This window comes from Phalacrocorax aristotelis, chromosome 22 (assembly GCF_949628215.1).
Source record: "Phalacrocorax aristotelis chromosome 22, bGulAri2.1, whole genome shotgun sequence".
Lineage (NCBI taxonomy): Eukaryota > Metazoa > Chordata > Aves > Suliformes > Phalacrocoracidae > Phalacrocorax > Phalacrocorax aristotelis.
Genome location: NC_134297.1, coordinates 2,812,833 through 2,827,625, shown reverse-complemented (window position 1 = coordinate 2,827,625; position 14,793 = coordinate 2,812,833). Strand labels below are relative to the sequence as shown.

Sequence of the window (14,793 nt, the reverse complement as noted above, 5' to 3'; positions counted from 1 at the left end):
CGGTGCTGGACAAGCAGGTCTGGCATGGCTGACCATCAGTCTTGGGGGCCTTGTGTGCTGCCCATCAGCTGGGAGGTGGTTGCATTTTCCTCCTGTATTAGCTTGCTGCTTGGCCAGCAAGTAAGTATGTAGGATGGCTCCCAGGGGAAGGCTGTGTCCCTCACATCCTGTCCTTGCTTGACAGGCTTGGACACACTGGGCTGAGACAGCTGAACACCCTCTCTGTCTCCTGCTGGGGCTGGCTGACGGGGTGGTGGGCTGGGAGCACCCTGCTTGTGTAGGGGATGGCAGTTGTTCCCCTGCTGGCCCAGTCTTCCTGCCCTGGGGCAGCTCTGCCACCTCCCTGGGTGCCCAGTCTGCCTCAGCTCACACACTGTGGGAGTAATAAAGGAAGGCTGAGCAGTGCCTCAGTTTCCCTAGTTGTCACTCATTTGCAGCCAGACCCCTACAGGGCTCAGGCAGGCTGCCAGCATGGCCCACCTTCTCTTGACCGCACTGTGCTTGGCAGAGCTACGCTCCTGCAGCAGATGTCCATCTTTTTCTGGCCTCCTAGCAGTCCCCCTCTCCCCATTGTGGTTTTCAGCCAGGGCATGAGAGGATTCTGGTTAAAATTAGCTAGTTTACTGGCATGGCCCTGCCAAGGCAGGTGAGTTCAGGGCAGGGTGAGCCAGAACTCCTGGGGTATCTGCCTATCAGGGTCCTGAAGCATTTTTCCAAACAATTTACAAGGATGCTGGAGAAGCAGAGGGTGCTTAAAAGCACACAGCAACCTGCCAAGAGCTCAGATCATGGCCAGGGAGTAACTCATCGTGCAGTGAATGGATCTGCTCACCAGTAGCCCAGCATGGCTGAGCCTGCCACGGCCTCTCTGCAAGGCAAGGCTGAGCCCTGTGCTGCCTGCTCCTCCACAGCTCCTAGTTCCTTGGGTCCTGCCTCCATCCCTGGGACAGTCAGGCTCACCAACACCCTCCATCACAAGCAGCAGGACAATGAGGTGCCAAGGACACACAGGAGCAGGGATTACACATCCCTGTGCATGTTCCTGCCAGTCTGGGAAATCCCAGCCCCTCTGCTTTGGGCTGCTCAGGCCCGGAGGAGCTCCAGCTCTGGAGAACCTGAGTGTGAATCCCTTTGCTCCAGTAGAGGAACTGCTCCTGAAAAAGAGATGAAGCTGTGTGTACAAGTCCCTCTGCAAAGCAGCTGTTGCTTCTCTCCTTGCTGAACAGTTCAATGACCTGAATTAGAAGTGAAGATGCCCACCAGTCCTGAGCCCTTACCAGCAAGAGCTACCCCAGCTGCTCCTCCTGCTTCTGGGTCCAGAAGAGGCAGCAGCACCAAGCACATCTCCAGGCAAGATGCAGGCATTAGCACTGGTGCCTTGCAAGCTGCACTCTCTGTCCCCTTGCACAGGCATATCCACAACCACCTCCTCTTGGTGTGGGTTAGCAGAGCAGGGGCTGGGGGATGCCAGCCCTGGAAAGGCCACCCACCATGTCTTCAGGTGTAGATTTATCTCCTAGGTGCCAGGCTTTTCCTGTGTAGCAGCCTGGCTCCGGGGTATCCCACAGCGATGCCTTTCTGGGTGCAAGTACCCCAAGCTTGCTGGTGGTGTTGGCTGTCCAGCTCTGACCCTTGGTGGGGAGTGATGGGCTTCTCGTGGAGCCCCGGGGTGAGCAGATTCCATCCTCCCCCGAGAAAACACTTCCCAAGAATGAGGCAGCAAGCAGCTTTTGGTAAAGGAGACTTTAATCTGCTCAGTAACTAGTCCATAGTGCAAAGAGTTAAACTTAAGGCAAAGCTTTTTTTTTATAAACAGGCCCTAAAATAAGCGTGACTGCTAAAAAGAAAAATGGGTTGAGGGGGGAAACTGCAGTCCTGGGTAGGTGTCCTTTCCCCCCTCCATAATTCATGTAGGAAATATTGCACCCCAAGATCCATGAGCTTCTCCTGACCAAACACCACTGCCTGCAGCCAGGAGCTGGGCCACACTCCCAGGTGTCTCCAGAGGCAAGCCCAGGGAAGGGTGCCGCTCCCTTTCTCCTCTTGCAGGAGGACCTCTGCAGGTGCCTGGGGTGAGCTGGGCCCTGGTGAACAGAGCCTGTGAGGCTGCACTCACTGCTCTGGCAAGGCCTTGGCTACTCAACTGCAAGTGTCACTGGCTGCAGCCACAGGAGAGGTGGCTGGGGAGAGCAAACATTAACATGGGTGGTATGTGTCTGGGGAGGCACAGGGACAAGAGGCTGAGCAACAGGGCTTGGGCAGGGAGTTATGCGTATCTTCAAAGGGAGGTGGAAGCAGCTGACAGCTGTGTGCCAGGCCCTTCTAACACCCATTAGTGCTCAGGAGTCCACTCTGGCCCAGGGAGTCCCTCCAGCCCCCAGCAAACATGGGGGAAACCAGCCCCCGCAGTACCCTGCGCAACCACTCTACAAGATAGTATCTTGCCACAGCTCAGGTTTACAGCAGAGAGGTGTCTCCCGGCATGGCTGGGCCTCTCTGCTGCCTCTGTTTTGGCTTAAATCACTAATCAAGGAGAATGGAAAAGGAAGACCATGCCAGCCACCTTCAGGCTCTTGGCTTGCGGTTCAGGAGTCAAGACTCTTTCCTATCTGCCTCTAGCCAAAACTGGCCATGGCACGTGGCTGACCCCAGGCAAGCAGCTGGAAAAGAAAAAGCTTTTTAGTGCAAGGCCGTCTTGTAGCCCAGCAATTTTTTGGAATGGTTCTGGTTGACCAAGCTGGCATGAGCCATCTCAGGCCTTCCCCGCCAGGATTGGATGCCCTTGATAGACTTCAGGGGATGCTTTTAAATAAAACTAGCTACATTTCTGACAGACAGTAAGACAGAACAGCAGCATAACCCTGCCCTAATCAAAGATAGCCATGGTTCTGGTACTGCTCCATGCACAGAGCTGCAGATCCCCAGCACGGATATACAGAACTTACGCCTGGAGTTGGAATGTCTAAGTGGGCTCCCAGAAACTTTGGGGTGTCCTCTCTTCCCAAAGAGTTACTCCCTCTAGCCAGCCCAGCCTGGGAAGCAGCAAGCAAGCACTGGTATGAATCACCCAGTTCCATGGCACTCTGAGCCTGAAGAAAATGTGTATTATCTAGAAAGAACTTGACAGCATTGGCTCAGATATGCTGCTGCTGCCGCCAGGGCTGTGAGCACTGGCTGGCCAGCCGCCCCTCAGGTTTCCCAAGCAGCAGCACCACCCCTGCAGAAAGAGTAACTCCCTCCAGCCTCCTCATGTCAGTAGCCTGATGTGCACTTGCTAGTCTTGCATAGGTAATGCGTGGAAGTGGCAGCAACACTGAGCTCTGCGGGGAGCCTGTGTTCATCTCAGCTCCTCATCCTGGTTAAGGGAACAGGAAGCTCAAAAACCAAAACCACTGTGGCTGGGATAATGAAGTACCCCAGAAACAGTGCTCTTCTCCAGCTGAGAGCCAGACTCAGCAAAGCTTAAAAAGCTCGAGTGTGCTCATTGCTCTACTAGGGCTTTGCAAAAGGGGCACACTTCTCCCTTCCCAGGGAGCTGCCCCACTTAGATGGTCAGAGGAGGAAACAGAGAAATGAATACAGTCTGCCAGGTAGTTTTCTGGGCAGGTCTAGGGAAGAACCCTCCCTTGCATTGTGCTAGCCCTTGTGATTCCCAGGAGGGCATAGCTTTTGACCTTTCCACCAGCTTTGGCTAAGAGGGACCAGAGCATCTTTCTGTGCTCTGTTTTGGATCTCAGACTGCTGCAGGCTTGAGGCTGCAGGCTTGAGGCAACAGGCTCTGAAACAGCAAAAGTTGTCAACAAAAAAAAACTTTACTCTTTCAGCCTGCTGCAGAGATCAGTTATTGTGCTTGCTAGCAAGAGCTACAATCTAGTTACAAAGTAAATATGGCTAGCAGACACCCCCTGCGTTCTTTTGACCTTTCAGCACCATCATAATTCTTTGGAAGCTGCTCGATGCAGCCCTGGGAAGTTCTACTTCCCAGCAAGAGACAGAGAGAGGGGTGCCCTTGATCTCCTGGGAAAATGATCCAAGCCACTTGCCCGCCTTGGGTTCACAAGTACACATTGAGCGTCTGGAGGATCATCTGGCGGCACAGTGGGCAGTTGCGCTGGTAGATGGCCTGCTGCAGGAGGACTTCTGTGCACTCCTGACACAGGCACAGGTGCCTGCAGGGCAGAAGCAGGACTGTCTTGGTTTGGTCTTGACAGATGACACATTTCTTGCGTTCCTCTTGTTCTTTCAGGAGCACCCAGGGGTCATTGTCTGGAGCGCCTTCACCATCCCCAGCTGCTGCATTCAGCTGCTGCCTCCTCAGACCTTTCCCCCAGGAGGTGCTCGGTTCCTCCCTGGGCAGCTGGAAACGCTGTCCTGCCACGGCACTTCGACTCAGAGCAGGACGTGCTTGTGGTACCTGCTCTGCCTCCAGCTGGTCCACGTGCTCAGCTGGCAGCTGGCCAACCCCTGCCAGGGTCAGCCTGCCAGGGGCCGCTGGTCTTGGCACAGGCGCAGCTGCCCCACGCTGGTTGCTTTCCCGGTTCATCGTTCTGCCTCCTTGGCTCCAGTTGGTCACCTGCAGGCTCCAGTCCACGAACCTGCGCCAGACCTGGGAGGTCATGGCCATACCCAGCGTCAGGACAGCCACCTGATAGAGCCGCCACACATCCTGCTGCAGGCGGTGGTAGGAAGGCAGCATGTTGAAGTAGCCCACCATGTAGCCTGTCAGTGTCCACAGCAGTCCAGGGTTGAAGACAAAGGCGCTGATAACAATAACGAGGAGAAGCAAGCCCAGGCCGTAGATATGCAGGAAGAAGATGTTGATGAAGAGCTCGACAACGGAGGCCAGGAGCTCGAAGGCCAGCCGGCAGGGTGACCACAGCAGGATGGCCACAGCGATGGCGCCGCTGGACACGTGCGCAAGGAAAGCAGCCAGCAGGTCAGTGACTCTAAGGAAGGGGCCTGCGACGGAGTCCCACAGGGCCACCACCAGGGTGAAGAGGTTCTGCGTGCCGATGAGGCAGACGTTGACCAGGCTGTTGACGAGGTAGGCCAGCAGGCTGGTGCCGATGGCCAGCACCTCGCAGACCTGCCTGGCCAGGGCCTGGCCGCCGCCCAGCAGGCCCCAGAGCCCGCGCTGTAGCAGCTCCCTGCCCCGCAGCCCCAGGTGCGAGAGGAGGTGCCCGGCCGCCTTCAGCCCCTCCAGCCCGCAGCAGCACCCCCGCAGCAGGCCGCCCAGCGCCTGCAGGCCGCCCAGCGCCAGGCAGCAGGCCGCCCGGGCCAGGGAGGCCAGCGAGAGGAGCAGCCCGTCCCAGCAGGCCAGCGCCGCGGCGGGGAGGCTGCAGGCCGCGGCCAGTAGCCAGAGCAGCGCCGACACCAGCGAAGACACCAGGAAGAAGTTGACGTCCAGCACCAGCACCAGCAGGTCCGCGGCCACCCTCAGGGCGCGGAGCAGCGCCAGCAGCAGGTCCATGGCGGCGGGCCCGGGCCGCCCTCAGCCGCCGCGCGCCACGGGACCCCCGCCGCTGGGCGCCGCCATCTTCGTTCCGGCCGCCGCGCCCCGCCGGGCCAATCGGAGGCGAGGGCCGCCCCCATCCCCACCGCCCATTGGGCGGTTCGGAGGACGCGGCGGGGGCGCGGCCGCTGGGGGCGCGTATTTAAAGGGCTAACGGCACTTATTTAACTCCGGTGGGGCGGGGGGTCCAGGACCCGGACCCGGACCCGGACCCGGGGCGGCCGGGACATAAGAGCGGCCCCCTCGCACCGCTTCCTAGCAGCGCCCTGTAAAGGGACCTACCACCCACAGGGTCCCTGGGGCCACGCATGTGATGAATTTGTGACAGCCTCAGCCCTGGCACAGGGGATGGTTTGCATTCACTAGTGGAGTCCCTGGGGCAGGAGTGTTTGGGACAGGGTCAACCCAGGGCAGTGCTGCTCTCGCCCCACCAAGCAGTTTCCTGCAGAAGATCCTAGAATAAACCCATGGCTGTAGCCTGGCTCAGGGTTACAGGCCTAGAGCAGCTCCTGCCCTCCCTGATGCCTCCTGGGCAGGGCGTGGGGCTGCCAGAATCTCTGGCCTTTGTTCTGCCAGGTCTCAGGAGATGGTCCAGCCCTGACGGTGATGACAAGCTCAGGAAAATCCAGTCCTGGAGCCCAAGGCTTTTTAAGGAAGGGGAGAGTGAGCAGAGTGGATGACCCATGGCAAAGACATCTGCAGCTATGGGAGACACCGCCAGGGCAGGGCCAAAGAGGGAAGCACTGTACCCCCGGGCCGCAAGGGGGGAGCCCTGAGGGAACGGGATGCTGGGGTTCCCTGAGTCAGAGTGTTCAGAAACGTAGGTGTATCATATGCTTTGTATTGTAAGATAACATAGTCCTCTAATTGTAATTTGATGTGACTTGGAAATGTGCCAGCAAGAGTGACTTATACAACACCTACAAATGTGCTAAGGTTAGATAGGAATCAGAAACCCAGAATGATGAAGGAATCCCCTGGTGTGCACAAGAGGTAAGAGGAAGTGAAAAGGAAAAACACGTTATGAGGCCAGCTGAGTGTGCTGAAGGTCAGCTCTAAGACAAGGGTTCTGGATTTTAGAAGAGCAAACTTCGGTTCACTCAGGGCTCAACTGGGAGGGATTCCATGGGAAGCTTCCATGGAAGACAAAGGAGCTAGTGAGAGCTGGGAATTCTTCAAGAACTCTCTATTGGAAGAACAAAACCAAACTTCCCTGCAAAGGAAAGGGAAGTAAGCGGAGCAAGAGGCCCCCATGGCTCAACCATGACCTCCTGGGTCTACTCAAATCCAAAAGGGAAGCATACCAGAGATGGAGAAGTGGAGGATTATCTGTCGAGAACTACAAGGGCATTGCCAGAGTGTGCAGAGGTACAGTTAGAAAAGCTAAAGCCCAATTCAAATTGAAACTGGCTGTAGATATGAAAAATAACAAGAAAGGGTTCTTCAGACATGTCAGCCATAAGCAGAAAAAGAAGGAAAACATAGGCCCACTGTTAAACGGAAAAGGAGAATCAATCACCAATGATGCTGAAAAGGCAGAGGTCCTCAACACTTTCTTCACCTCTGTCTTTACCAGCACTGTCAGGTCCCAGGCTTTGGGAACGAAATTGCCGATTGAACCAAACACCGACCCACCATCAGTGAAGGAAGAGTTGGTATATGAATCACTACAGGAGACTGACCCCCACAAATCAATGGGGCCTGACGCCATCCACCCGAGGGTGTTGAGAGAGCTGGCTGACATCATCGCGAGGCCACTCTCCATAATCTTCGAGAAGTAATGGAGAACGGGGGATGTCCCAGAGGACTGGAGGACGGCAAATGTTACCCTTATCTACAGGAAGGGCTCGAGGGAGGATCCGGGTAACTCTAGGCCCATCAGCCTTACTTCAATCCCTGGGAAAGTTATGGAATGAATCCTCCTGGGGGCCGTCACAAGTCAAATGAAGCATGTGATTGGGAAAAGCCAACATGGCCTCACTAAGGGCAGATCATGCTTGACAAACCTGGTGGCCTTCTATGACAAAGTGACTTGCCTGGTTGACATGGGGCAGGCAGTGGACATTGTCTACCTGGACTTCTCCAAGGCCTTTGATACTGCAGGCTCCTCCTGGAGAAATTGATGCGTTATGACCTAGAGAAGCAGTCTGTGCAGTGGGTGGGGAACTGGCTGACAGGCCGCACCCAAAGGGTGGTGGTAAATAGCTCCTTTTCCAAGTGGTGACCTGTCATAAGTGGAGTCCCCCAGGGATCAATATTGGGCCCAATGTTATTCAAGATCTTTATAAGTGATCTGGGTAATGGGATCAAGTGAATCCTGATGAAGTTTGCTGATAACACCAAATTGAGTGGGGAAGTAGACACTCCAGAAGGGAGAGCTGCTCTGCAGGGAGAGCTGGATAGGCTGGAGGAGTGGGCCAGCAAGAACCTTATGAAGTTCAGCAAGGAGAAGTGTAAGGTCTTGCACCTGGGAAAACATAATCCAGGAGCGCAGCACAGACTGGGATCCACCTGGCTGGAGAGCAGCTCTGTGGGAAGGGACCTGGGGGTCCTGGTGGACAGAAAGCTCAACATGAGCGAACAGTGGCTGCTGCGGCCAAGAAGGCCAACAGAGTGCTGGGTTGCATTAAAAAGGGCATCGCCAGCAGAGATAAAGAAGTCATCATCCCGCTCTACTCAGCGCTGGTCAGGCCACACCTGGAGCACTGTGTACAGTTCTGGTCCCCGCTATACAAAAAGGATGAGGACAGGCTGGAAGGGGTCCAGAAAAGGGCCACCAGGATGATCACAGGACTGGGAAGCTGCCGTACGAGGGCAAGCTGGGAGAGCTGGGTTTGTTCAGCCTTGAGAAAAGGAGGCTCAGAGGGGATCTCATCCCTGTGTACCAGTACTCAAGGGGTAGCTACAAAGAAGATGGAGACTCCCTTTTTACACGGAGTCACGTGGAGAGGACAAGGGGGATGGACACAAATTGCTCTTGGGGAGATTCCGATTGGACACGCGAGGGAAATTTTCACAGTGAGGACAGTCACCACTGGAATAATCTCCCGAGGGAAGGGGTTGGCTCGGCCACGTTGGACACCTTTAAGAGTCGCCTGGACAGGGTGCTGGGCCATCTTGTCTAGGCTGTGCTCTTCCCAGAAAGGTTGGGCTAGATGATCCCTGAGGTCACTTCCAACCTGTGAGTCTGTGATTCTGTGAAACCAGACAGAACTGGCTTTGCAGGTTAGGTCTACGAAAAGTGAAAAGGACAAGGGGAGGAAGACTCAGAGCCTTCACATCACCACGACCACCAGAGAGACCACCCGAAGATTCCACACGTGCACAGGCAGAAGAATTAAGGGTGGGGAGAAATGTAAATTAATTCTGGGAAACCATTACCATAACGATGTAATCAGTCGCAAAAACGGTATAAGGGGATGAATATTGAAACAAGGGGCGTGCATGCCTTTGGAAGATCGATCCCCCACACACCCGGCGCCGAAATAAACATACCTGCTTTATAATTCTTTGAGTTGTAGAGTTTGTTCCGCAGCTCACCCTTCCTGCAGCCACCTGCCCCTTCCCTGTTCCCCCCCTCCCTGTAACACCCTGATCTGGGGCAGGGGCGGTGCCAGGGGGCATGTTCTGGCACACTATGGGATGCTGCTGCTTGGTGACATCCAGCTCTCCTCGAGCCACAGCACTGGCTGAGCTGCCAGGATGGCAGATCTGTGTCTGTCTGTCTGTCCCTGCCTGGGCTTTGTCCTGCCAGCTGGCTCCCCGCCAGCCCCATCCCCTCCCTGACTGGCCAGTTTGGCCTGTGGGCTCCCTTGCAGCTGGTGCTTGGATTCCCCCTGCAGCATGTGTGCCTGCGCCCATGTGATGGAGCCAGGATGCTTTCAGCATTTATGGTAATGTTTGGATTTCTCATTGCTTTACCAAACAGGAGAAGGAAAGAAAGAACCGAGCCAAGGGCTGGGCATGTTCCACTTCTTCCATGTCTCCAACCATGCACCTGCCTTCCCTTCCCTGCTCCTGGCGCCTGCCTGGGGCCCCTGCCATGCCTGGGGCACCATGTCCCGGTGGGCTCCCCACTGCAGGGCCGGAGGGGTGCAGAGACTGCAGGGTTTTAGAGGTCATGGCTCCCTAGCAGGGCTTCTTTGTCATTGCAGAGAGGGGCAGAGAGGAGCCTGTGCCTGCTCTCCACTGCTGTAGCGCGTCCGGCTCTGCAGCGCCCAGACCTGGTGGAGAGAGGTGCAGGGCTCAGGCACCCCAGCACAGAGCAAGGAGGGGTGCAGGGGGCTGGGAGCACCTGGGTGATCAGCTCAGGTTGGAACACCAATTTGGCTGGAGCAGAGTAGAGCAGGTCTTCTGGCGGAGGGGCTATGAGGCTGGGGTGTAGGGATGGAAAACACCTTCCTGGGGCCCTGGGGCACAGACACAAGTCCCTGCAAGGGTGCCTGGCAGCTGGGCCATGGCCAGGACTCCTCCTTGCAAGGAAAGTCCCCCCAGCTGTCCCTGCACTTGCTGGAGGTCTGGGCGCAATGCCAACATGCTCCCAGCTGTGCCCATGGCAGCTGCCAGCAGCAGGACAGGATGGGGCCCACTTGTGAGCCCCTCCCCTCATCAGCCTCTCAGTGCTCGTTTGGCACAGGGTAGACAGGGGTCTGCCATCAACCGGATTGCGCTGGTGCTAGCCGGGTCACCAAAGCCCACCCTGAGGTTGCAGGAGCCCGGGATGTGTGTGCACCCCCGCCTGCCTACCTGCCTGCCCTGCATACAGCCCTGCCTGAAGATGTACTGCCAGCCAGGGGCTGTACAGCACACCGGCTGTGCTGGTACCAAGCCTGGCTGCAGGGCTGCTGCTGCATCATGCCTCTGAGCTGAATTGCCGGTGCTGAGCTCACCACAGCCGGGCAGCTGCCCTGCATTTCAGGGAAATGGAGTAGCCAGAGGAGGCCAGCTCTATAGATGCCTCAGCTCTAATAGATGCTGTGTCCTTGCAGCTTTAGCTGGAAGCAGAGGGAGTGGGGGAGCAACACCAGGGCCGGATGTCACGGTCCTTGAGGAGCTTTCTGAAGCATAACGTGCTTAGGGGGATCATGACCCTGTGCTCTGGGGTCCAGACTGCGGAGCCTGAGGCCAGGCTAGAAGCACTGGAGCTGCCTCGCATCGCAGGTTACAGCAGACTGGCTGGGAAGAGGCTGCGGGTAGCACAAGTACAGGAAAAACGAGGCAGACAAATGGCTGGCAGCACAGCCTGCAGCCTTGGATTTGGGAGGCGGTGCTGGAGACCACCACAGCTCCCTCCATGCCTGCCTCTGCAGGGCAGCTTCCCCAGCCCTAATATCTTCCCCTGCCTCCCTAGGCCCTTGCTGCATGGGCACACCCTGCCCTGTTGCTGTCCTGAGGCAGCAAGGGTGTTTCTGGGGTGGGGGTCCTGCTAGCATCACGTCAGCACTCCAGCACACTCATGGCTGGCCAGGCAACTAGGACCATCCCCAGGGTGCCCTTGCCTGTAGACCCCCGCACCGTGTGGCAGCCCCAGTGCCTGGGAGAATCCAGCCAGCACTGTTCTCCTGGGCACTGCCAGCAGCCTTACCTCAGGTCCTTTCACGATGCCCTTGCCAAGGGCAGGCCAGATGCCTCAGCATGGTAGCAGGCACCTCCACACCGTGCTCGTAGGCGAGGCTGGAACAATAGCTCATTCCAGTGCATCCACTCCAGGAAAGTCCCCCGTCCCCACTTGGGCTCAGCTGCAGGATGATGTGTCTCACTCTTCCTCTGGCCTTTGCCTAACCTTGGAAGCACAGGTGATGGTATCCCCCACTGCATCCATCCCAGCTGGCAGGGAATGATAGCCAGCATCCGCCCTGCATGGTGCACAGCTGCCAGGGAGAGCTGGTGGGACAGCTTGGGAGCTGGAGGGCACCCATATCCCCACCTGCCAATAGCAGGGGACACCTTCTCTGCCTTTGTTTGCCCTGCAGAGTGGTGGAAGTGTGGGAGCACGAGGGCTGCTGACTGTGTTTCTGGCGGGCCGTGTGGCTTCCCTGAAAGGATCCGGGATATCTTTATCCTCCTGGAGCCTGGCCAGACGGCCCTGGGAAAAGCAAATCCTCTTCCATGAGAAAGTCGTGTGACGAGAAATCCCTGCTCGGCCCAGCCAGCCCCACAGTTCCCCTGGGCCCCGGTGCTCCGGCATTTCCCTGATGCTGTGGGGCCGAGCAGAGTGCAAGGCCAGTGGTATGCCCTGCTTGCTGCCTTCTCCCAGGCAGCCCTTATCTACCCTCACAGCTATGCCATGTGCCCTCACAGCAGTGGGAAACCTTCCCCAAAGCACTCCAAAGGGATCCTCCAGAGCCCATGGGTGCAAGAGGGGCTCCTTGAAAGCTGGTGTTGGCCTCGACACCTGTCTGGGGATAATCTCTTATTATGTTTTCTTGCAGTTGCTCCTAATAAGCTGTCCTGGGGAAGTCTCAAGCCCTGCATACAAATCTGGGACAAAGACTTCACTGCCTGGGGCTGCAAGCAAGCACAGGGGCTAATGCTGGGTCCCTATGCTGGCTTCTCCTTCCTTCCTTGGCAGCAGGGAGCACGCTGCTCAGCAACACTGCAGCAAGCCAGGAAAGCTGGGTGACGTGGAGCACAGGGCAGGGGTGTTCCTCCTCCTTGTTCCTCTGGGGAGCCATGGCCCAAGAGTTGTGGCATTAGCAGGGGTGACAAATGAGCACGGTCAAGACCCCCACCTGCCTCACTCTTGGCCCGGCAACCCATGCCACAGGGCTGCTGCGTGGGTGCTGGCGGCAGCTGCTCCTCCCGGGCATCCCGCTGCTGGACCCCACCAGCCAGGCGCATAATCTGCCCCATTGTGCGGGTGAGCGCCCAGCCCCGGCCCATCTGGCATTGACATAAGAGGGCCTTTTTCCGGCCGGTGCTGGCGGGAGATGAACTCGGAAGCCTTCCAAAGAAAAAGGCTGGTTTATAAATAGCCATCCCTGGGCTCCCAGCTTCCCCCTGCTGCCCCATCAGCTCTCACCCCACCCAGCCCCAGCCCCAAAGCCTGCCCCTTGCATCCAGGCAGCAGTGCACCAGGGGTGGGAGAGGAGCCTGGGACGCATACGTGACCAGCCTGGCCTGTCTGTGCGTGTATGAGTGAGGGGGCAGTACGTGGCTATTTGCACGCCGTCCCAGGGCTGCACCTGCTCCAGGCTATGGGGAGCCTGTACCCCTGGAAAGCCAAGTGACAGGCCAGCCCTGGGCAGAGGGCTGCTTCCCTGTGCACCTTGGCAGTGGCCCTCGGCTGGCTAAGGTTTCCCCAGGAGCACTCACTCCCCCAGCTGTCCTTGTCCATCTGCCCCGCACAGAGCGAGGGTTGGGCCCCCAGGGTAGGGCACAAGGGGAGCGCTGCACGGCTCAACAGCCTTCCCCACCACTCCTGTGCTGCTCCCTGCAGAGGGTGGCCAAGCCCATGTTCCTTGCACACCACGAGCCAGCCCTCACAGGGAGCCAGAGCCCTGGGTCTGTCCTCTGGCAGGGGCACCATCACCAGGGCAAATGCTGGGGGCTGCACTTTGGATGGTGTGGGACTGGGTGATCCTCGCCAGCTTGGCTCCTCTTTGGGGCTTTGCAACTGCTCTGCATCTGCTGAGCCCCCGGCCATCTCCGTGCAGCTGCCCCAGGAGATCGTGCTTCTCCGGCACTGACATCCAGATGTCACCTTCCTTCCCCCCTTCTGCTCACGTCCTTCCTTCCTCCACCCGCCCAGCCCCTCACCGAGCTCCCGCTCCCAGCTCCTCCTAAACAAAGGCGCCGTAGCCATGGTTAATAATCCCCACATAAGGGCCCCGCAGAAGAGGAGAGGAAGGAGAGAGGAGGCACAAAGAAACCACTGGGAGCCCAGCCGAGGAAGGGAGGGTGGAAGCAGGCCTTTTCCTGAACTGTAGGACAAGGGCATCGAAGAGGACTCCCAGAGGTGGACAGAGAGGGGAGCGGAGGTACCCCAAAGCAGCTCTGCCCTCACGGCACACCTGATACCCCATCCCTCGTGGTCTTTCACCCAGGGAGCGGGGAACCAGAGGTCACACAGTTCGGGGAGGTCCCTGTACTTACCCCAGACCTCAATGCATTGTGTGAGCCCCAAAGCACCCCAAAATGCAGCACCATGGGCTGGTGGAAAGGTGCCTCGGGGGTTTCTTCTAGGAAGTAGTAAGCCTTAGCACTGCTGTGCCCCAGTGGCAGAGAAGCAGCGGGCTGTTTTGGGGCAGTGTGGGAAAGCACGGTACTGGCCCATGTCCCGTCCCTTCCCCAGGGAGCTGGGGCCTCTCTCGGCCCTGATGATGTTGTGTAAAGAGGTGCAGGCCTGGGCAGACACAGCAGCCAGCTTCCGCCCTGCACGTCTGCCTTTCATCCACCCTGGAGCCGTGCAGGAAACCAGCGCCAGCTGACAGCTCATCGCTCACCGGCACTGGTGGGGTGCTCGAAGGGAGGCGGCTGGCACGCAGAGCACCCCCAGCAACCTGCAGACCCCTCCTGAGCCATCCAGGCTGCTCTGGGTCCCATCGGCATGGTTGGGGGCTGCAGGGGCTGGGGAAGGCCCGGGGCCCCCTGTCCCCACCTGGGGCTTGCCAAGCAACATGTCAGGGCACACACAGCGGGAGCACAGCATGCTGCCTGCCGACATGGACCACAATAGGGCCATCTCCCTCCAGCAGCATCCGCAGGACACAGCCAAGCCCCAGGGGTCTTCCTGGGAGGGCAGGGAAAGGTGCGAGGGGCTGAGGTATGTGCTGTGATGCGGACTGTTCTCAGCCCCAGGCCCCATGCCTGGCTCTGCACACTGGCCATCGCTTCCCTCTGGCTGCGGAGAGCCAGGCTCAGTGGGAGCAGAGGAGAAAGGCAAATGTGATTACACGCTTCCAGATCATGCCTGCAACATGTGATGCTCAGATAATGCATGGGTAATCAGCCATGCTCTGGGCAGGCTACGCCTACGAGCTGCCCGCTGTCCCCTCATTTCCAGCGGAGAGAAGCGGCTGTCCAGCGCCTCTGCCAGGGTCCAGCAAGCCCCAGTGCTCCAGGGGCAGAGATGCCTTTCATGGAAGGGGCGGGAGAGACACCAGGAGCACCTTCTCACGTGAGAGATGGCAGGAGGGTTGGAGGAGGAGAGTGCTGGGAGCTGTGGTGGCCCGGACACCTGGGGTTCCCTCAGCTGCCAGAAAGAGCTGCCTTGGCTGGGGCTGGACCCATGTGCCCTGACCTTCCCACCCTGGCTGTGTGCGTGGGACCACAACACGGGA

The 14,793-nt window shown here is 58.0% G+C and overlaps 1 protein-coding gene across 1 annotated transcript; it reads right to left on the bottom strand.

The window, feature by feature from the left end:
* Positions 1-1,728: 1,728 nt before the first annotated feature.
* On the bottom strand, positions 1,729-7,477 carry RNF26 (ring finger protein 26). The gene has a single exon (XM_075116146.1). The coding sequence runs from the start codon at positions 5,468-5,470 to the stop codon at positions 4,055-4,057; it is 1,416 nt and encodes a 471-aa protein (XP_074972247.1). The 5' UTR covers positions 5,471-7,477; the 3' UTR covers positions 1,729-4,054.
* Positions 7,478-14,793: the final 7,316 nt, after the last annotated feature.

Excerpts from the sequence above, each read along its gene's own strand:
- RNF26 (XM_075116146.1), bottom strand. The coding sequence starts at position 5,470 with ATGGACCTGCTGCTGGCGCTGCTCCGCGCCCTGAGGGTGGCCGCGGAC.